The 21,609-nt window shown below is 50.4% G+C and overlaps 1 protein-coding gene and 1 long non-coding RNA gene across 2 annotated transcripts; both read left to right on the top strand.

Moving 5' to 3' along the window:
* Positions 1-31: 31 nt before the first annotated feature.
* Positions 32-5,899, top strand: LOC147574475 (uncharacterized). The gene is made up of 2 exons (XR_015243736.1): positions 32-534; positions 5,378-5,899. It is a non-coding gene; the product is annotated as an uncharacterized LOC147574475 (long non-coding RNA).
* A 5,512-nt stretch (positions 5,900-11,411) lies between these two features.
* SMARCD2 (SWI/SNF related BAF chromatin remodeling complex subunit D2) lies at positions 11,412-21,604 on the top strand. The gene is made up of 13 exons (XM_086687696.1): positions 11,412-11,935; positions 16,344-16,528; positions 16,725-16,767; positions 16,914-17,036; positions 18,059-18,214; positions 18,614-18,709; positions 18,853-18,954; positions 19,097-19,258; positions 19,430-19,527; positions 19,927-20,062; positions 20,249-20,371; positions 20,502-20,603; positions 20,680-21,604. Exons 1-13 carry the CDS (start codon positions 11,720-11,722, stop codon positions 20,731-20,733), a joined length of 1,596 nt encoding a protein of 531 aa, XP_086543822.1. The 5' UTR covers positions 11,412-11,719; the 3' UTR covers positions 20,734-21,604.
* Positions 21,605-21,609: the final 5 nt, after the last annotated feature.

Below are 21,609 nucleotides of genomic sequence, written 5' to 3'. Positions count from 1 at the left end.
CTGAACTCACAGGAGGGGGTTGCAAGGGAAAATGAAGGTAGAGAAGCCTGTGTCTCGCTTGGTAGAGAGCTCATGTTTGATTCAAGATAATAGGTACTACGCAAAACAAAGTGAACACAAAAGAGTAAGGGTTGTTGTAGGAAATAGTGGCTCTGTTAGAAAAACAAAGGGTTGTCCACCCCTGTGCCTATTCGTTGTGTGACGCGGCCTGAGCATGTGCGAAGTCGCGCGCGGAAGCTGGCTGCGCGCGCAGCTGCGTTCCCGTGTTGGGCCGCGCAGGTTGGCGTTGGGTGTCGGTTTCTCAGTTGCTCAAAAATCTAGCTGGCGTCGGTCTCGGCTCTTCCTGGGTGGCCTGGCAAATTGGTTCCACGGGACTTTTTGCCAGTATCAAAAAGACTTTTTTTGTACACCCCCGTTTCTCCACATACAAGTAACACGCTTGAGTAAACGAGCATTCCCTTCCTCACTTCCTACCAAAGGTGCCTGCGCTCTTGCTCCCCCGCCCAGCAGCTATCAATAGCCATAAAAATGGGGGTGAGTAAATCCTCCGTTGTGTCTCTCCACCCCGGACCCCTTTCCACCGCTTTCGTGGCAAACATCTTCGGAGGGTTGTTTCTCAGAACGCTTTTCCGGCGCCCAGGTCGGGCCATTCTCATGGGCATCCTGTTGTGTCCTTGTCTCCCACAGTCCTTGGCTGACCGTGAGCCATGGGCTGAGCTCCTTGGTGCAGTGAAATTTGAGGATTTGGGAGTTTTCAGGGGACCAATTACGTGCATTCCCTATCTCATTTACTGTAACTCCTTTGAGGAGGCGCTACTATTACCTCTTTTGTGGAAGAGGGTTTATTTCTTTTAGATTATGAGTGAGTGACTTCTTGTCCAAGAAGGGCAGCTGCCTTTCTTGTACCCTAGTTGTACCAATGCTTTGTCGTCTTCCATACTGACATTTTGGGGGAGAATGTCACCTGGAATAGAAGCTTTGGGGCCAGACAAACCCCAAAGAGGAATCTAGGAAATTCCAAAGAGGAATCTATGAATTCCTCTACGATGTCTTAACTAACTTTGACACTATGGGAAAGTTACATAACTTCTAGTTCTTCTGTTAAAAGGAATGACATTTAGTTTATGTATTTGAAAGTGCCTGCCATTATTTTTGACACTACATTGGTGTTTGATAAATGATAGTCTGTCTTCCTTTTGTGATCACAGAAAGGCCTTTCCTGACGACTCCCCACTAAAACTGCCAGGCTTTATTTGAGGCTAGTTTATAAGACCTATTAGAGTAACCCCTTCAGGCTACCCGCATTTCTCTTTTATGGCTTCGAATGGTTTTGCTCACTTATGTTAAATATTTCTACATGGTGATACCAAATCAACATCATAATCACCGCTTGCTAGAAACCAAAATCTCTGTGCTTATGCTTAGTGGGATTTTTTTCAGCTCCTTGTTTTTAGGAGGTGCCTTTGAACGTCGTTTTCTATTTTGTCATATGCTACTATTTTTAATGTCCTTTTCCCAATTCCTGAATGGTGTATCAACCTTAACTTTGATTTCTTCAGTGGAAATCTTAAATTTTAATATTTTAAAGGCTGCTAATATAATCCCATCTAATAAAAATAGCTGTATCATATAAAAATGGTTTTTAATTTTTTTTTTCAACGTTTATTTATTTTGGGGACAGAGAGAGACAGAGCATGAACGGGGGAGGGGCAGAGAGAGAGGGAGACACAGAATCGGAAACAGGCTCCAGGCTCTGAGCCATCAGCCCAGAGCCTGACGCGGGGCTCGAACTCACGGACCGCGAGATCGTGACCTGGCTGAAGTCGGACGCTTAACCGACTGCGCCACCCAGGCGCCCCTAAAAATGGTTTTTAAAAATTTACGGTAATTTTATAAATTGGCCAGTGAATTGAATCTTGGCAAATGGGCTTGCTCCAGGTGACCCATTTCTTTTTTTTTTTTCAACGTTTATTTATTTTTGGGACAGAGAGAGAGCATGAACGGGGGAGGGTCAGAGAGAGAGGGAGACACAGAATCGGAAACAGGCTCCAAGCCATCAGCCCAGAGCCTGACGTGGGGCTCGAACTCACGGACCGCGAGATCGTGACCTGGCTGAAGTCGGACGCTTAACCGCTTAACCGACTGCGCCACCCAGGCGCCCCGGGGTGACCCATTTCTTTATGTGGATGGTGCTTTCCTAGGGAAGTTGAGAAGTCGTTCCTTCAAATGGATAATTGCTTTGGCCTGGGTCAAAGTTATGACTGTGGGAGTGGGTTATAGTAGTAGTGAGTTTGAACCTGACAAAAGCAAGAGAAACTGCAGCTAGAGGGACGTCGTATTCTGAAGTGGCACCTCCCTTTTAACTGCTTTACTTGGTTTCTGGGCTCCCCAGATCTGCTACTTCCCTGATCCCTCAAGACTCTTTTTCTCCCTTACCTGTTTTTTACTCCTGGAGCTGTCAATGCCCAACTCAGAGGCACCTTGTTTATAGAAGCTAAACGGTTAGGTGGGATCAGTACAGTCTTTTTTTTTTTTTTTTTTTTAATGTTTATTTATTTTTGAGACAGAGACAGAGCATGAGCAGGGGAGGGGCAGAGAGAGAGGGAGACAGAATTCGAAGCAGGCTCCAGGCTCTGAGCCGTCAGCACGGAGCCCAACACGGGGGCTCAAACTCGTCAACTGCGAGATCGTGACCTGAACCGAAGTCGAATGCTCAACCGACTGAGCCACCCAGGCGCCCTAGGATCAGTACAGTCTTAACCAGAATTAGAAGAGCAGATAAATTAAGGGTTAAAATCAGTAGTTAGTACTAAGTGAATCAACCTTGACCAGCCCATCAGAGTCAAGGTGAAGATAAGATCTGAGCTAAGAGTAAACAAAGAAAAATCCAAGAATCGAGGCGGAAGGTCACTAATCAGTAAAGTCTAAGAAAGCAAGAGCATAAAGCTTGAGAAAGATTTGGGAACCAAAGTTAACTGTTAAGATCTAAGCTGGTTTTGGGGCGCCTGGGTGGCGCAGTCGGTTAAGCGTCCGACTTCAGCCAGGTCACGATCTCGTGGTCCGTGAGTTCGAGCCCCGCGTCAGGCTCTGGGCTGACGGCTCAGAGCCTGGAGCCTGTTTCCGATTCTGTGTCTCCCTCTCTCTCTGCCCCTCCCCTGTTCATGCTCTGTCTCTCTCTGTCGCAAAAATAAATAAACGTTGAAAAAAAAATTTAATAAAAAATATCTAAGCTGGTTTTAACCTTCTGCGCTGATGGGGTAACTCCTGATCAGGACTGACTTGGAACAGAGTTCTGGGGTGGGGAAGCGGAGGTAACTTTTATCAGAGCTATTTCCTGAGCAGGCATTGTTTCTGCACTGTCCTTGTCCTCTTAGAGTTCACACTGGAGGGGTGTGTGGTGGAGGCAGAACCCTAAACAAAAGCCACAGCACAATACGATGAGTAAGTACTCTTACAGAAATTTTGGCTGAGTGTTAAGGAAAACAGAAACCAACAAATTGATGATGGCAGTTAGAAGGTGGGGATAGAAAGTCATGGAAATTCCAGAGACGGTGACATTTGAGTTGGCTTTGAAGAATAAACAGACACTTGCATAGCAGAGAACTGGTGAGGAACACTTATTCATTTAATCAATGTGAATTGAGTACTTAACTTTGTTCCAGGTATTGTTCTAGGTAGTGGGGACACAGCAGGAAACAAAGCCCCAGCCTTGGAGGAGCTTACATTCTAGTGACATCATAGGCACAAGAATCAGTGTGAAAGAGCTTGGTGTATTCAGGGAAGGTTAAGTTCAGTTGGGATGTTGGTGGAAAATAAAGCTATAGAGGTAAGAGGAGGACAGAGTAAGAGCCAATTATCCCATGCTGAAAAGTTTAGATACAGACTCTTCTGCAAGCCCTTGCCTTTAAAAAAAATTTTTTTAATATTTATTTATTTTTGAGACAGAGAGAGACAGAGCATGAACAGGGGAGGGTCAGAGAGAGAGGGAGACACAGAATCCGAAGCAGGCTCCAGGCTCTGAGCACAGGCTCTGAGCCTCAGCACAAAGCCCAACGCGGGGCTCGAACCCACAGACCGTGAGATCATGACCTGAACCGAAGTCAGACGCTCAACCAACTGAGCCACCCAGGCGCCCCAAACCCTTGCCTTTTAAACATTTTAGAGCTGTGGAAACCTTTCTGCCAAAGAATCTTGCAAGGTCACTCAATATATAAAACAGTAAAAGCTGAACTCCTTGTTGAAGCAGGGAGGAGAGGTGGGGGTGACACAAGAGAGGATCTCCCAGTGCTGCCCTCCCTCTCACTCTCAGGTTGCCACAACAGCTCTAGGAAACCCGAAGGACCCCAGTGGGTTTAAAGCCTACTGCTGAATGTAATGGAGGGCACACAAATATGGGAAAATGGAGAGATGTGATCATATTTGCTGCCTTGGGATAAAATTGCCAAGAGGGATAGGGTAGGATGGCCTTTTAGCAGACAAACTAGTTAGGTGGGTTATGGAAGAGATGCTGAGGACCTGACCTAGGTGGGTAGGATAGATCCAAAAAAGATTTAGGAGGGAAAATCAACAGAACTTGATGACTGAAGGGGAGCAAGAAAGGGAGGCGTGAAAGATGACTTCAAGAGAGCACAGTGAAGGTCCTTAAGACTTTCTCTATTCACCTCTTTGCTTTTATTTTATTTATTTATTTTTAAATTTTTTAATGTTTTTTATTTTATTTTTTGAGAGAGAGAGAGAGTGTAAGTGGGGGAAGGGTAGAGAGAGAGAGAGAGAGAGACATAGAATCCAAAGCAGGCTCCAGGCTCTGAGCTGTCAGCACAGAGCCTGACATGGGGTTTGAACCTACAAGCTGTGAGATCATGACCTGAGCTGAAGTCAGACGCTTAACGGACTGAGCCACCCAGGCACCCCTCACCTCTTTGCTTTTGATTACAGGTGTCCTGGGCATCTGGTTGGGTCACCCCATCTTTGGCTTTCATCTGCCTACAAGACCAGTTTGAATGTCTCATCAAGGCCCTTTGCCATGTCCTCATGCTCTGTATCAGGATAGATACAGGAAAGGAGACTGGGAGGGAGGACAATGAGACCTTGATTTTGGACAGATGGGTTTACATGACCTATGGAGTGTCTAGCAGTGAATTGGAAATACAGATCTGAATCTCAGGAGAGGGGTGGTGATTGGAGTTAGATATTTAGGCTCATCAGAAAGTAGGCAGTAATTGAAGGGATGGGAATAGATGAGTATGTCTGGGTAAGTCATGTATAGAGAAAAGAGCTAAGGATCGAACTGCAGAGGACCAGAGGGGAGGGAGAAGTCAGAGATCCCAGGGGAGACCTTTGCCTTATCTTCCCTCTGTCTTACTGGTCTGTTTTTCAGTCATACCAGTAGTTCTGGGTCCAAACTCAAGAGCCAGGAGGTCGCTTCTGAGGGGGTCTGGGAAGTGACCAGGAAGAGGACTCAGACTACAGTGCCACCCAGGTCTCTCAATGCACCATAAACATCTACCTCGAATGGGGAGAGAACAAATGGTAGAATCATGCCCCAGGCCTTAGCTCCAGAGATTTCCAGAGTGTCACCTGGGCTGTAGACCTGAAACTCACTTCTTGAATCCTGGTATATACTCCCACTATTGGAAGACACTATTCTTGAGTTTTACCTGCTAGACTGTGTGAACTATGAAAATATGTATCTGTGACTTCATTGTGTACATAGAGGAGGAACTTTTGTACACTTGATGATCCGGCAAAATCGGATTCTCTTCACCCTGGGCTGTTTCATGCCTTTTAGCCTTATTCCATTATCTTTGCCTAACTCATTCATAGCCTTTTTTACATAACATCCTCCAAGAAGTCTTCACTAATCCGTTTCCTTCATTAAAGGTTTCCCTGTGGTACCTTATGAATACCTTTATGTTTGCAATTGTCATGTGGAGAAATGATCTGTTTATGCATTTACCTTCTTTACTAGAAGATGTCAGTGACTGGCACATAGAAGTGCTCACTGAGTGTCTCTTAGATGGTGAACACAGCATCAGCTGCTTTGCCATCCAGCACTTCTGCTGCTCTGACTGCGATGCCCCAGGCCTGCCTCACCACCACAAATGGAAAATGGATGTGTCAGCTGCTTGGGATCCCACCTCGGCCAGGCTCCTGGTACATCCCCAGTAGTGCTGCCATTGTGCTAAGTGTTTCCCACCATGACCTGTCTACCCATACTTCTTCGTCTGAAATTCTAACCTCCTGTGGGCCATCAAACCAAGGAGTGATCTTTTGCTGGCCTGCTGTAGCACAAGTACTGGGCCATCTCGCTCCAAGGGCCTTTCTCCTATGAACTCTTTGGCAGCTATTTTGTCCACCAAACAGCTGGGTCAGGAAGCATAGACCCACTGGGAATTGTCCCTCTGGTACGGGTTTATTAAATACTTTTAAAATACTTTAATAAATTAAATACTTTAGTTCCATTAAGTCTTTGAGTGCCTGTAGATGCAATAGGGTCAGAGGTTACAGGAAAGTACCTCTTCTGAAACCATAGAATGTTTCAGAATGAAATTCTGAAAAGTGGTCAGTGAGCAGAGTAAGTATCAAGGGAAGAAGAGAGGAAGAGAAAAAAGGCATTCCAAGTCAAGGGAATAAAGGCATGGGAATGCTGCCTCCAGGACCGCAAGTCCTGTTACTGGCTACACCATTAGGTCCTATGAGGGTGGTGTGGGAATGGTCTCCCCTCCCCCCATCTCTTTTGATTCTTGAGCATTAACTTAGTGCTTTCACAAGGTCTTGAATTGCCCCTAGTGATGCATCAAATCCCGTTTGCCTATTGGGTGACCATCAGTAGTATCTCCTTCAAATCAAAATGCTTCTAATTAATCAGGTCCTACCAATTAGCCTCTTTTCTTTGAGTCCCCATAGCACTGGCTTTTCAGTTTGAAAACTTTCTTTGCATGTAATAACAGACCAGAGGTAATAACAGAGAAATAACAGCTGCAAACAAGAAGTCATATATAGCGTTAAGTGCCTGGATTTTGGATTCCAGAGCCAGCTCAGAACCAGGTTTGAATCCTAAAACCATCACAGTGAGAGTAGGGGAAGTAACTGAATCTCTCTGCCTTGATTTCTAAAATAGAGGTAAAATGAGTACCTCATATGCATAGTGAAGGTTAAAAGAAGTAATACGGGGGCGCCTGGGTGGCTCGGTCGGTTAAGCGGCCGACTTCGGCTCAGATCATGATCTCACGGTCCGTGAGTTCGAGCCCCGCGTCGGGCTCTGTGCTGACAGCTCAGAGCCTGGAGCCTGTTTCCGATTCTGTGTCTCCCTCTCTCTCTGCCCCTCCCCTGTTCATGCTCTGTCTCTCTCTGTCTCAAAAATAAATGAACGTTAAAAAAAAATTTTTTTTAAATAAAAGAAGTAATACGTGTGGTACTTAGTAAGTGTCAGCTATTCTCTGCTTAATGAATAGGAAATCTTCTTTATCCTTACCATAACTTAGATATCCTATTTTCCCCCTAACACCTTGAGGATGTTTTATCATAGCAATTAACTCATTGTTGGTATTGTTTATCATTCTCTCTCACTAAAAGATCATTCACTTGTTTAAACACATGTATTGATTAGGTTATGACAGCGGTTAAAAGTAACACAATATATACCCCAAATTATTGAAAACAGGTACTTAAATACGGGTACATGCACATTCACAGCAGCATTACTTACGATAACTGAGAGATGGAAACAACCCAAATGTCTATCAATAGATAAATGGGTAAGCAAATGATGGCATATACATACAACGGAATATTATTCGGCCATAAAAAGAAATGAAGTGCTGGCACATACTACAACATGCGTGAACCTTGAAGACATTATGCCAAATTAAAAAAGCCAGACACAAAAGTCACATGTTATATAATTCCATTTATATGAAATAATCAGAACAGGTAAATCCATAGAGACAATGCAGATTGGTGTGTACCAGGGGATAGGAGAAGAGAATAAACAACTGCTTAATGGGTATGGAATTTTCTTTTGGATGAAAATGTTTAGAACTAGATAGAGGTGGTGGTTGTACAACACTGTGAATGTACTAAATGCCAATGAATTGTTTGCTTTCAAATGGTTAATTTTACATCCTGTGAATCTCAATAACAAAGAAAGAAGAGAAAGAATTCCCACCTTCAAAGAATTTGTATTTTAGCGAAGGAGCCAGATCAGACAGCAAGCCAGTTCACACCTAGGCAAGCAATTACATATTGTGATAATTGCTTGGTGAGAAATAAAGTAAGGGGAGAGTATGGAAAAGATAACAAGGGGCTGGAAGTAGAGAGGCTCTGAGGTTGGAAGGGGCTTAGCAGTTTGAGAAATCGCCAGGAGAACCTCTGGACTCACTCCTAGAGAACCAAAGGCAACGGCTTAAGATGAGCCCAAGGAGGTAAGCAGGAGCCAGGCCTTGCAGAATCTTACATGTCATGAGGAGGGAGTATGACATTCAACCTAAGAGCAATGGGAAGCTGGGGAGGGTTTTGATCGAGGGGAACACGAGGACCTGAATTACATTTAACGGTTTTATCTTTTTTAAATTAAAAAAATTTTATTAAGATTTTATTTTTAGTTATTTTTATTTATTTGAGAGAGAGAGAGAGACAGAGAGAGACAGAGGGAGGGAGGGGCAGAGAGAGCGGGGGGAAGAGAGAGAATCCCAAGCAGGCTCTGTGCTGTCAGTGCAGAGCCCAACACAGGGTTCCACCCCACAAACCATGAGATCATGACCTGCACCGAAATCAAGAGTTGGATGCTTAATCGCCTGAGCCACCCAGGTGCCCCAAGATTTTATTTTTTTCTTTCTAAAATTTTTAGGGAGAGAGGGATACCTGGTGGCTCAGTCGGTTAAGTGTCTGACTTCAGCTCAGGTCATGATCTCACGGTTGGGGAGTTTGAGCCCTGCATTGGGGTCTCTGCTGTCAGCGCAGAGCCTGCTTCTGATCCTCTGACCCCCTGTCTCTCTGCCCCTGCCCCACTCATGCTCTCCTCTCTCTCAAAAATGAATAAAAACATTAAAAGATTTTTTAAAATTTTTAATGTTTATTTTTGAGAGAGAGAGGGAGGGAGGAAGAGAATGGGGGAGGGGCAGAGAGAGAGAGAGGGAGACACAGAATCTGAAGTAGGCTCTAGGCTCTGAGCTGTCAGCACAGAGCCTGATGTGGGACTGGAACTCACAAACCATGGGATCATGACCTGAGCTGAAGTTGGATGCTTAACTGACTGAGCCACCCAGGTGCCCCCATTAAAAGATTTTTTTTTTTTTTTTTGAGAGAGAGAGAGAGAGAGAGAGACTATCCCAAGCAGGCTCCACGCTCAGTAAGGATCCCATGACCCTGGATCATGACCCAAGCCAAAATCAAGAGTTGGATGCTCAACCCACTGAGCCACCGATTGTGCTCTACTCTCCGATTTTATTTTTTAAGTTATCTTTACACCCAGTACAGGGCTCGAACTCATGACCCAAGATCGAGAGTTGTATGCTCTACTGACTAAGCCAGGCAGCTGCCCCTTATCTCTTTTTTAAATGCACTTATTAGCTTGCCTGTTTTCTAGTGTAAAGGTTCTCTACAAGGCAGGTTGTATCAGAATTACTTGGCAGGCTTATTCTATTATTTTTCTGTAAATTTAAATTCCAGTATAATTAACATACAGTGTTCTATTAGTTTCAGGTGTATAATACCGGGAGGCTTATTTTTTTAAGTTTATTTTGAGAGAGCATGCAAGTGTGCATGGGAAAGGGGCAGAGAGAGGGCGGGGGGGAGGGGGGAGAGAGAGAGAGAGGGAGGGAGGGAGGGAGAATTCTAAGCAGGCTCCACACCCTTAATGCAGAGCCTGATGCAGGGCTCGAACTCTTGAGCCAAGAGATAATGCCTAAGCTGAAGTCTGTTGCTTAACTGACTGAGCCACCCAGTCACCCCTGGGAACCTTATTCTTAAAATATAATACTGGAAGCCATTGGATTGTGTACGTGTGTTGTTTAGTGGGGGTGGCTAGAAGGGATAGTTTAGAATAGCTCCCCAGGGGATTTGCCCCTACTGCTCCCTCAGACTCCTTGGAACAAGCTTGAAAGTCTTGAAATGGGTACTAATTACATTATCATGAATTTTTTACGCACTTTACAGGGGTGGAGAGGGGCCCTGATTCAATGACTGTAACAATTTCAGTGGCCTGTTCTGAGACTGGCAGTGAACCCAAAGGCGGAAGGAGGAGCATGATCTCTGAGAAGACCCAGAGGCAGGAAAGCAACAGCAAAGTAGGGTTCATCACTGGAGGAAAGATACCAGCAAGTACAGGTGAGCAGAACTGATTTCTAAAAAGGGTGGAGAACTGTACTATGAAGAGGATCTGGGTACTATGGTGCAAGACTTTGTTAGGGGTGAAAACAAAGCAGAGAATTTATATAGTGAAAATCTATCTTGGCTGCTCAAAACTGTTGTCTGAGTAGCAACAGCATTGCTTTTGGAGCTTGTTAGAAATGCTGAAGCTTAAGCCCTGTCTCAGACCCCAAACCTACTGAATCATAATCTGCATTTTGAACAAGAGCCCCAGATGTTTCTTTTGCTCATTGAAGTTTAAGAAGCACTGGTCTAGATCATGGGGAGAAAATCCCAGACGACCAGAAGGTAGGCTCTCTGACACAGCTGAAGCACTTTATTTTGAATACTTTATGATACAGGACAGTGGCTTCTGAAAAGGTATTGCATTTTTTTCAATTAAGTACTATAAATCCTGGAGAAAAAAACCTTATTTAACTACAGGGAGGTTTCTCATAATGCAAATTTCCACCCACTAGAAACATTTCCTGTGGAGTAAAGTACTAGGCTTCCTTAAAGTGAGGCAGAGCACGTTAAAAATATGCAAAAAGAACTCGGATCTTGGCCAAGTCAACCCTTCACACAGCTGGATCGGGTCTGGGGCAGCTGATATCCCTTGGCAGCTCTGAGCCACCAGGATGGGCTTTTAAACAAAGTCAAAAGTTGGAGGCTCTTCTGCCCCAGAGAACTGCTCTGTGTTGTCTTTAATGCTGAAAATGTAGGAAGGCGACTCGAGAAAACTATTTTCAGAGAGTGTAACTAGGTATCTCGGGGAGTCGGCTACACCTGGGAGCTCTCAGCAACTACCCATTCTCTGTTGAAGCCCTAAGTGACCTTCGACCTCTGACCCCGCGCCTTGCACAGCGCTTCCTGCGCAGCTTTTCACCCCCGCCTCTCCGGCCAAGGGCTGGTCCAAGGGGTGTGGGCGTGGCTCTGGGGCTGACGGTTAGGGGCGGTGCCCGTCAGGGGCGGGTCTCGCGATGGGCGGGATTTGAGGAGGCATCCTGGCATTGGGCCGCTGGGTATGGGTGGGGCCTAGCGCTGGGCTTGTTTGGGCGGGGCAGGGAGTTAGTTGCCGCCTCTGGGTAACTGGACTCTGTCGGCCAAACCTCCGGAGGCCGCGGGCGGCAGGCGGGCCTGCAGCAGATCCCGGATCCGGAATTTCCCGGGCAGGACCGGAATCAGGATCGGCCCTGCCCCCAAACCGGGTCTGTGGGGAACTCGAGGTCTTGGACTAGGAAATCCCGGAACCCGGATCAACAAACCCCAGAACCCGGAATTTAGATCGGAAAGTCCCGGATCACGGATCGCGGAGCGGACTCGACACGGAGCCCGGAGCCCGGATCGCGACACCGCCGGACGGGACGGAGCGATGTCGGGCCGTGTCGCGGGCGGGTTCCCGCTGCCTCCGCTGAGTCCTGGCGGCGGCGCAGTTGCCGCGGCTCTGGGGGCGCCGCCTCCGCCAGCGGGACCCGGCATGCTGCCCGGACCGGCGCTCAGGGGGCCAGGACCGGCTGGAGGTGTGGGGGGTCCCGGGGCCGCCGCCTTCCGCCCCATGGGCCCCGCGGGCCCCGCGGCGCAGTACCAGGTGAGGAGCGCGGATGGGCAGGCGGCGCCGCGAGCACGCCCGGGGCATGGAGCTACTGGGGCCTCGAGTGAGGGCCCCGGGACAGCCGACGGACAGAGGGCACAGGGGCCCAGCGTGCGGAGTGCACGGGACAGGGAGGAGGGCAAGGCCGGGTGGTGGGGCAGTTGGGGGAGAGGGTAAGAACGATTCTAGGGTGGAGGGTTTGAAGCGGTTGGAAGGGCCTGGAGGCTTTCTTGGAACCGGGATTCTGAGTAACTGAGAGATGGAGGAGTTGGAGCTAGTGAGTTGTAGGCGACTGGGTTGAGAATGCTAGTGTAGATCCTAGGGTAGGGGGTTCTGGGAAGTGCTGAGAAAGTTTTGCAAAAGGGCCCTCACTGAGAAACCAGGGTTACCCTGCATTGGCCTTGGTCCCACTCCAGGTCTGCGCTGTTTTGTTTTTTTTTTTTTCTAGTTGGGAACTGGCAGAGTTCTAGCGAGTCTGAGATGGTTCCCAGCTGCTGCTGATGAGGAGGAAGAAGGGCCTGGCTTCCCAGGCATGGGAGGTAGAAGATAGAGGAAGAGGATTCCAATCTATGCCAGGCAGGGTCTACTCCTGGTCAGGCCCAGGAGCCCTTGCATGGGATGGTTCTGGGTTCGACCACAGATGGTGGTGGCGGGGCCTGAGGAAGGCGGAAAACCCAGCCCATTCTGGGCAGACTCTCTTTTTGGCTTCCTGCCTGGTGTCATAGTGTCCAGGAGTTGATTAGTCTGCAGGAGCAGAGAGGCTCCACTGAGCCCTGATGGTCTGGGGCTGGAGGAGCCTGTGAGAGTTGTTCAAAGAGTTCTGTCCTGACTCCTTTGGAGTTTGGCTTCAAAGAGAGAGCTTCTCAGGTTGCAGCTTCAAAGGCCATTGAGAAGCAGAGACTTCATCCTTAGGGTCAGTGTATGAGGAACTCATACAGTATGAGGATCCTGCTCATCAGTCCCCGCCAAGTGCATTGTTTCTGGTTACCCCAGAATGCTTAGGAATTGTGCCTGTCCTTTTCCCCACTCCCTCTCCACTTTTATTTAGACTTTAAGTTCTAACATGGCTATATTCCACCCAACCTGTGTGCCCCAGCATTTGGCACTGGCTTCTTTGCTAATCTCCCAAGGAAGCTGGGGCTTACTCTGTTATCTCCAGGTAGAGCCTCCAAAAATGGATCCTCATGGAATAGGATATGCATTCCTCCCCTACCCATGAGCCTTGGGCCCTCACTTTCTAAAGAGATTCTTAACTGAGGAGTGATTTTTCCCTCTAACTCCTCATTCTCACTCCTCCCTGTAAAGAAAAAGGGTCTGGGTATTGACAGAGATAGACCTGGTCCCAACCACTCCCATCTTGCTTTCCCACATGGGGATTCATGGCTCCAAGGTGTTGCTGAGGGGTCCCTGCATCAGTCATTCCATTCCAGCCCCTGGGCTACCTAGCTGAGGGCTGGCCTTGGAGCCTCCTTGTGGGCCTTTGGCCTGAGAAGGATCTAAGGAACAGATAGGAGCCTCTCCATTTCCTTTGCTGGAAACCCATGGGCACTGTGGCCTGTGGAATGCCCCTGAGAAAATGAATTCCACAACCATACGTAGGGAGTGGACTAGGGCCAGTGGCAAGGTTTGGCTGGCTGGCTGGCTGGGTAGTCCCAGGCTGCTAGGGTTGGGAACCAAGGGGAAGGCACTGAGCTTCTGCTTCCCCAGGCTTTCTAGCCCACCAGCTTTTCATCACCTCCTCTTCTTCTGGGGAGGGGCATTAGAGGTAGAAAGGGAGAGGGAGGACCCAGTTCACTCTGGCTAAGTTTGAGGGAGATCTTGCTTGGCCTCTTTCCAAGTCCAGTTGTGTGACTTCAGGAGATGGGACTTGAGATCTCAGGAGCAAAGGGGTTCCTGTCAGAGCACATGGGGTGAGCCAGAAGAGCAAGGGTTTCAGGGCCCAAGTTGGGCAAGTAGGGGAGCCAATGAAAGAAGGGAAGTGACGACCCATCTCCCTCCACACAGTGGAAGGAGTTCTAGCTGTGGATCATACTCAACGGAGGAGCTTAAGGAAAAACAAAACCCAAAGAAACACAGATTGTTGGGTTCACTCCAGAGTTCAAAATATTTTCTAGTTAGGGAGGGGTATGTTCTCTTCTCCTAGGCCCGGCCACCAGGAGCGCCAGGGCCACAGGCTTTGAGGCAGGGCTGTGTGTGTGCTCTCTGGAGACAGCAGCATCAGGCCCAGCCACGCGCTGCTGCTGTCCTGGGTGGTGGAGGTAGAATCACACTTAGGTCGTGGGCTGCTGCTGGGCTAGGGAGAGGACGTTGTTGCACACTTCCGAGGTTCAGGGCACTGAGCCAGGCCTACCTCGCTCAACTGCAGGCGAGGGACTTATAGAGCTTGAGAGGCCTGACCTGGGCTTTGTATTTTTTTTTTTTTTTTAACTCTTGGGGTTTTTATTTTGAAGAGGAGTTACTGGTGCTTCAAAGAGCAGGTGTGGAGCTTGGCAAGACTAAGCTGGGACTAAGCAACCTTCCCCTGGGCCTCTTCTCCCTCTTGGGAGAAGCCTGGGGCCTGGGGTGAGCTGGGGGCCCTGCGCCTGGGAAGTTTGGAGCAGATGTCTGGGAGGGGCCTATTCCAGGCCCTGCCCCTGCAGCCTTGACTGGGGACTTCCTGCTACAAGAGCACCTGCCTAGGAGGGATGGGTGGTGCCGAGGAGGTTTTGTGAAAGTCCTAGTGAGCGGCTTCTTGGGGACCTCAGGGCCCTGTCTCACTCTGTGCAGGTCCCACTGCTCCAGCTGTTCTTGCCCTCTGGCTCATGTTCAGGGTGGGGAAAATATGTCTAGCGTGTCTGGAGCCTGGGTTTACAGCTGTGGCCACACTGAGTTTGTTTCCTGTAATCTCTGGCCATGGCTCATTAAGGCCGAGAAACAGGCTGTCCTTTGCCTTTCAGCAGCTTGGACAAATCTCTTCGCGCAGGCCTCCTGAAGCCCCAGAGTCCCCCACGTTCAACTCCATTCCCCCAGAGGGCTTTTCCCACCCTACTTCCCCTTTGCCCTTCCCTGCATCTCTGGGTCACTTTTCTTCATCTCTCCCTCTGGTCAGGAGTCTGACCCTCTGTGCTGAGGACATGAGTTTGGCGCTAGATGAAAAAGTGGGGGGAAAATTCTCATCTCCATGATACCGGGCTGGGGGTAGGAGGTTCTCTGATTTGGTGCAAGTCCCCACCTAGCCTGGCTTGGTGGGGTAGTTGTGCTGGTTGCATAATCTGGGCCCTGGGGCCAGCCCTGTGAAGCTGCCAGGGACAGTGTGTGCAAAGCAGAGCTGCCAAACAGGCCTTGCAGGCAGCAGCTATGGAGGGGGAGGCGGGGGGTGGGGAGGGGGTGGGTGGGCAGGGTTACTCCCAGAAATGTTGGGGAGCTGGACCTCAGTGGGAAATCCTTCTGCAGACTTCTACAGAAGCTGTTTCTGTAACCCGGGCTCCTGGTGACCCTATGACTGATCTTGCATAATCTTCCCTCCGTTCTCCAGTTTGGGATCGTGAGGGCTGAGTTAAGCACCCAACAGCCCCAGCCGCCAGGTGGTGCACGGACCGCGGACAGAGCCCGGGTGCCAGCCGCTCTCTGATAGGCCACACAGGAGCCACAGCTTTCCTCTTGGGGTCTCTCGGCATAGGGGTAGGGAACAGGGCAGTAGAGAGGTGGAGAGAAGGGTCCAGTTCTGGGTTGTGAATAGGGGCCATATGGTGACCAGATGGTCTCTGTACCGTACCCGAGGCCACCCGTACCGGTTGGGACATGCTCCGGCCCATCCTGTTGTGGCTTGCTCACCTAGGGTGCCCCTGCCTGATAGGCTCGCCAGCCCATTGGACTGTCTTCCTCCCTTTAGTCACACCACTAGGCTGGTGCCAGGAGATGGATGTTGGGGCCTTGCCTGCTCATATCACACTGCACCCTTCCACCTGGCTGTGACACTGCCCCCAGGCCATGCTTCTGTCTCCAGCTGGGGAAGGAAGTAGATAGGAGTGCTTGGTGGGATCACGCGATGGTGTCGGGAGTGTCTTAGAGCCGGCTGGTTCCAGGGAGCAGGGCGTCGTGTGCTCGGGCTGGAAGGTGGCAGTGGGCCCCAAAACACTCCTGCGGGCCCTTCCCTCGCAGGCAGGACTCTCCTGCCCACCCCAGACTCTGGCAGGCCTCATTTGCTGGCACTGACGCCAGGGTGGTTGAAGGGGGCAGGGCAGGTGTGGTTTACATTTCTGCTTTTGGGCACCTGCTCCCCTTTGTTCCTGGTCCTCCAAGCGGGGCTCTGCGGTGTGCTGCTCAGGGCCAGACCCAGCCCAGGAGAGGGATGGAGGGAATGGGCTATGGGCCCCGTGGGGCTCTGCCGCTGACCTATGCACCCCCATTGGCTTGCTTCTTCCAGCGGCCCGGTATGTCACCAGGGAGCCGGATGCCCATGGCTGGCTTGCAGGTGGGGCCCCCTGCCGGCTCCCCATTTGGCACAGCTGCTCCACTTCGACCTGGCATGCCACCCACCATGATGGACCCGTTCCGAAAACGCCTGCTGGTGCCCCAGGCCCAGCATCCAATGCCGGCCCAGCGCCGGGGGTAAGACCATCTTGTTTCTCCTGCTCTGCCCGGCACAGCTCTGGTGGTAACAGAGCAGTTCCTTCTGTCCTAAGTGCTCTAATGACTGAGGGAGACTCCTGGTTCTTCTGGGGGAGGGTCCTAGGGACTGGAGGGGGAAGGGAGGGGGAGGTGTTTTGGACCATTGACCCCTTAAATGGGTTTCTGTCCTCCCCAGGTTAAAGAGGAGGAAGATGGCAGATAAGGTTCTACCTCAGCGAGTGAGTATGTTGGGTGGGGGCCTGGGAGGCCTTACCCAGTGGCTGGCAGGCTGCGGGTACAGTCAGGTTCCCCCAACTCTGGGATAGCCGAGCAAGGAGCCAGAGCTGCAGCTGAAACAAACTAATGAATTCCTCTCTTCTTCTAGATTCGGGAACTTGTCCCAGAGTCTCAGGCGTATATGGATCTTTTGGCTTTTGAGCGGAAGCTGGACCAGACCATTGCCCGAAAGCGGATGGAGATCCAAGAGGCCATCAAAAAGCCTCTGACGGTGTGTGCAGCCCCGGCCAGTCCTGGGCCTTCCCAGACTTCTCTGCCTCTCCCTGATGTTGTGTTCCAGCCTGGGTCTGCAAAGCATGGGTCTGTGATTTCTCACACTGCAGGATGCAGCCCATTAGTGGAACATGAACTCAATTTAATGTGGTGGGGCCAGCATGTTTTTTTGTTTTTTTTTTTTTAATTTTTTAATGTTTTTATTCGTTTTTGAGAGAAATGAGGGACAGAGTGTGAGTGGGGGAGGGGCAGAGAGAGACGGAGACACAGAATCCGAAGCAGGCTCCGGGCCCTGGGGTATGAGCACACAGCCTGATCCAGGGCTTGAACTTGTCAACTATGGGACCATGACCTGAGCCGAAGTCAGAAACTTTAACCAACTGAGCCACCCAGGTGCCCCAGGCCCAGCCTGTTTTTAACAAAATATAAAATAGTAGAAATTATAATACTTCACAATAGTATAATACTTACCATAGTAGTAAAAGTATTGTTTAATGATGTTTTGTTTCAGATATTTATCTATGTATGTGCCTCCTGAGTCATTTAAGATGTAAACCTTACGGATCACAGTCAGAAGTTTGCAGGGCAAGACTAGAGATGGATAAGCGTAGTTCCTACCTCCATGCACACACTCCCCTGGTTTAAAGATAATAATCTAGAATAATCCCCTGAGTGGTAAAAGCTTTCCAGAGGCCAGAATACTTTGGGGCCAGTGTTTGAGTTTCGTGTAAAACGTGTGCTGGAAGCTTCCAACTTGCCCGATAGCACCCTGTGCGCACCTGTCAACACCACCAATTGCACTGTGTTGGAGTTGTCAGTAGTGCCTCTCTCTCCTCCGTAGTTGTGAGTTCTCTGAAGTCTGGGACTGGGATTTCCTACTCCCGATTTCCAGTACCTAACAAGGTACCTGGCCCCTAGACAGCATTCAGTATTGATGTCGAGTGGGTTCAGACAAAGATTGGGTAGCATTGTTTTCCAACGTGTTGGCCCACCTCTAGCTGGTTGTCTTTCTCTCTTTAGCAAAAACGAAAGCTGCGGATCTATATTTCTAATACATTCAGTCCCAGCAAAGCAGAAGGTGATAATGCAGGAAACGCAGGGACCCCCGGGGGAACCCCAGCAGGGGACAAGGTGGCTTCCTGGGAACTCCGAGTGGAGGGAAAACTGCTGGATGATGTGAGTTGGGAGAGGTGGTGTCTGGAGGGGAGGTGGCCTGTGTGGGCTTAAGAGTGAAGTCCTGCCTGAGGGAGAGGGCACTGCTGGGTCACAGCTCCAAGCCAGAGCTTGAAGATTTGTATGGTGGTTACAAGAGCTATCCTGCGGGTGGCAGTGAAGTGTCTTGAAGAAGGGGTACCCCTTTCTAATTCAGTCCTCGTTGGCTGCCAGCAGGGTGCACCCAGAGTCCTTTCCCTGCATCCGGCGCCTCATTTTGCCCTGTCTCCTTGCTTCCTTCGGGGCCCAAGAGTCTCACTACCCTGAGATGCAGGATGGAAATAGTACTTTTTTGGGGGCTTAGCCTAGGTTAGGTTGAGAGGTCAGCAGCACCCCCAACTCATACCCATTACTGTTCCCCAGCCTAGCAAACAGAAGAGGAAGTTTTCTTCATTCTTTAAGAGCCTCGTCATTGAGCTGGACAAGGAACTGTACGGGCCTGACAACCACCTGGTGGAGGTAAGAGTGGCCCTGGGGCGTGGGGAGCACAGGCTGACACGCTGGGTGGGCAGAGAAGTGGCGTCGGTCCTGTAGAGGGCGAGGTGTGTGTGCTCCGGCCCCACTCCCTTGGTGATGAGGTCTGCTCCCCTCCTCCCTGCCAGTGGCACCGGATGCCCACCACCCAGGAGACTGATGGCTTCCAGGTGAAACGGCCTGGAGACCTCAACGTCAAGTGCACCCTCCTGCTCATGCTGGATCATCAGGTGACAAATGTCTGGGGCCCCAGGGAGTCATCTGGGGGAGGAGAGCCGGTTCCTGTGGTAAACCCTTTCTGTCCTGCCCGATCCTTCCACTTTGGTTTCTCACAAGACCACACCCCCCTGACTCCCCTCTGTCTATCTCCAGCCTCCCCAGTACAAGTTGGACCCCCGACTGGCAAGGCTGCTAGGGGTGCACACACAGACCAGGGCCGCCATCATGCAGGCCCTGTGGCTTTATATCAAACACAACCAGCTGCAGGACGGGCACGAGCGGGAGTACATCAATTGCAACCGTTACTTTCGCCAGGTGAGCTGGTGGCCATCCCACCCCCGCCCTTGTCTCGTGGCCCTTGCCCTGCCCACTGCTTCACCTCCCTGCGGGGCTTGTTCTTGGCCACATTCTCCACACTGACCCTGGGATGGCCCATTTCCCTCTGTGCCCTCCAAGGCATCACCAGGCCTTTGGTACTCTCCCTAGATCTTCAGTTGTGGCCGACTTCGTTTCTCGGAGATTCCCATGAAGCTGGCTGGATTGCTGCAGCATCCAGACCCCATTGTCATCAACCACGTCATTAGGTAAATGGAAGGGGGTGGGGAATGGGAAGGCTCTTTGAAGAGCCATTTACCTCGGGGCGCCTGTGTGGCTCAGTGGGTTAAGCGTCCGCCTTTGGCGTAGGTCATGATTTCGTGAATTCACGGACAGCGGTGCAGAGCCCGCTTTGGATCCTGTCTCCCTCTCTTTCTCTGCCCCTCCCCTGCTCACACGCTCTTTCTCACGCTCTCAATAAATAAAACATTAGAAACAAAAAGCCTTATACGTTAAGAACAAAAACCGTTTACTTTCGGCTTGATGTAAAACCAAAGAGAAGCAGCAGGTTTGGTTTCTTGCTACCTGAGCATGTGCAGGTTTGGCCCTGGTGGGTGGGATGAACGTAGCTGTGTGCTGACCCCTCCCCTCCTGTGTCCTGCCTACAGCGTAGACCCTAATGACCAGAAGAAGACAGCGTGTTATGACATTGATGTGGAGGTAGACGACCCACTCAAGGCCCAGATGAGCAATTTTCTGGCCTCCACCACCAATCAACAGGAGATTGCCTCCCTTGATGTCAAGGTGGGCCCTCTGCCTTCCCAGCCTCCTCAGGGACCCAAGATGAGGGTGGGTAGGCTGTGTTGGGGGACATTTCTGTACATGTAGCACCTTGGGAAGGGATCTTGCTCTGAGTCCTTTGGGGTTAGGCCTGGAAACAGGACATGCTAAGAGTGGGGACCAGTCTGACACACGTACTCCTTTCTCCAGATCCATGAGACCATTGAGTCCATCAACCAGCTGAAGACCCAGAGGGATTTCATGCTCAGCTTTAGCACTGACCCTCAGGACTTCATCCAGGAGTGGCTCCGATCTCAGCGCCGAGATCTGAAGGTGTGGTCCTCCTCCTGAAGTTGATCCCATGCTAAGCCCTGGGGGGACTTTTACCCCCCTCCCCGTCACTACTTCTGCTCGCAGGGGTGGGAATGGCACTGCATACAGCTCTCCTCCCGGCTCTCCGCAGATCATCACTGATGTGATTGGGAATCCTGAGGAAGAGAGACGAGCTGCTTTCTACCACCAGCCCTGGGCCCAGGAAGCAGTGGGGAGGCACATCTTTGCCAAGGTGAGGCTCTGCCCTGGGTGCCCTCTTGAGGCTGCAAGTGGCAGAGGCCTGAGCCGCTGGTCTCTCCTTTCTCCAGGTGCAGCAGCGAAGGCAAGAACTGGAACAGGTGCTGGGAATCCGCCTGACCTAACTGCTCAGGGACCCCCACCCCCCCCACCACCTCCACCTGGAAGGGGACCACCCTCTGGGGCCACAGACACATAGGCTAAGGATGGGGTGAAGGGTGTCTGCTGTCACCCTGTGTTCCCCGGCTGTAGTTTCGTAAATGTAGTGATAGGATTCCTTGTTGCTTGGTCCCCGAAGCCTTATATTTACTTTACACTTCGGCTTTAAATGGGTTCAGAACAGATGCCTCCTCTGCTCCCTGCAGGCAGGCAGGCCCAAGTAGGTCCGCTGGAGGCTGTAGTTTGACATTGCAATGGAGACTTCAGAACCAGGCCCGCCAGCTTTGCTTGTTTACAGACCCCCTCGGAGCTGGCATCAGTGCTGGCTCCGAGGAGCTGGGTGAGGAAGAGGGGCACAGCTCACACTCTTCCTGGCCTTTCTAAACCAAAGTTCTTTGCCATTCCTACCAGCGCAGTCTTGTTGCTGGTTTTTTCCTTTCCTTTGGGTATTTGCACTATTTGGGAAGCAGGTTTTTCTATGCGGGAGCCACTTTTTTTGTACAGGGGTAAGTTGGGGTTTTCAGGGAGCCCTGTTTGGTGCCTCCTTCCTTATCTTCTTTCCTCAATCTATGCAAGCGGCTCTGGCCGCCATCATCTCCTGGGATGCCAGAGGGCGGCCACCCCAGCTCTTGGGCCCAGGGTGGTAGAGCCTCCTTGGAGGGGACTCCAGTTCTCTGGCATGGCCTGAGGTACGGGTGTGCGTGAGCGGTGGAGGGGGAGGTGGGGAGAACCGCTGTTGCCCTTTGGAACTCGGTAGGGAGGGCGGACCCCAGGGCTTGGCAGGTGCCACTTCTGGCAGGTTTGGAAATTTCCAAATAAATCCTTGTTTATCGGTGATACCC

This window comes from Puma concolor, chromosome E1, assembly GCF_028749965.1.
Source record: "Puma concolor isolate L17-30 chromosome E1, mPumCon1.1.hap2, whole genome shotgun sequence".
Classification (NCBI taxonomy): Eukaryota; Metazoa; Chordata; class Mammalia; order Carnivora; family Felidae; genus Puma; species Puma concolor.
Note: the sequence above shows the minus strand (reverse complement) of the source record. Positions and strands in the feature narration are given on the sequence as shown.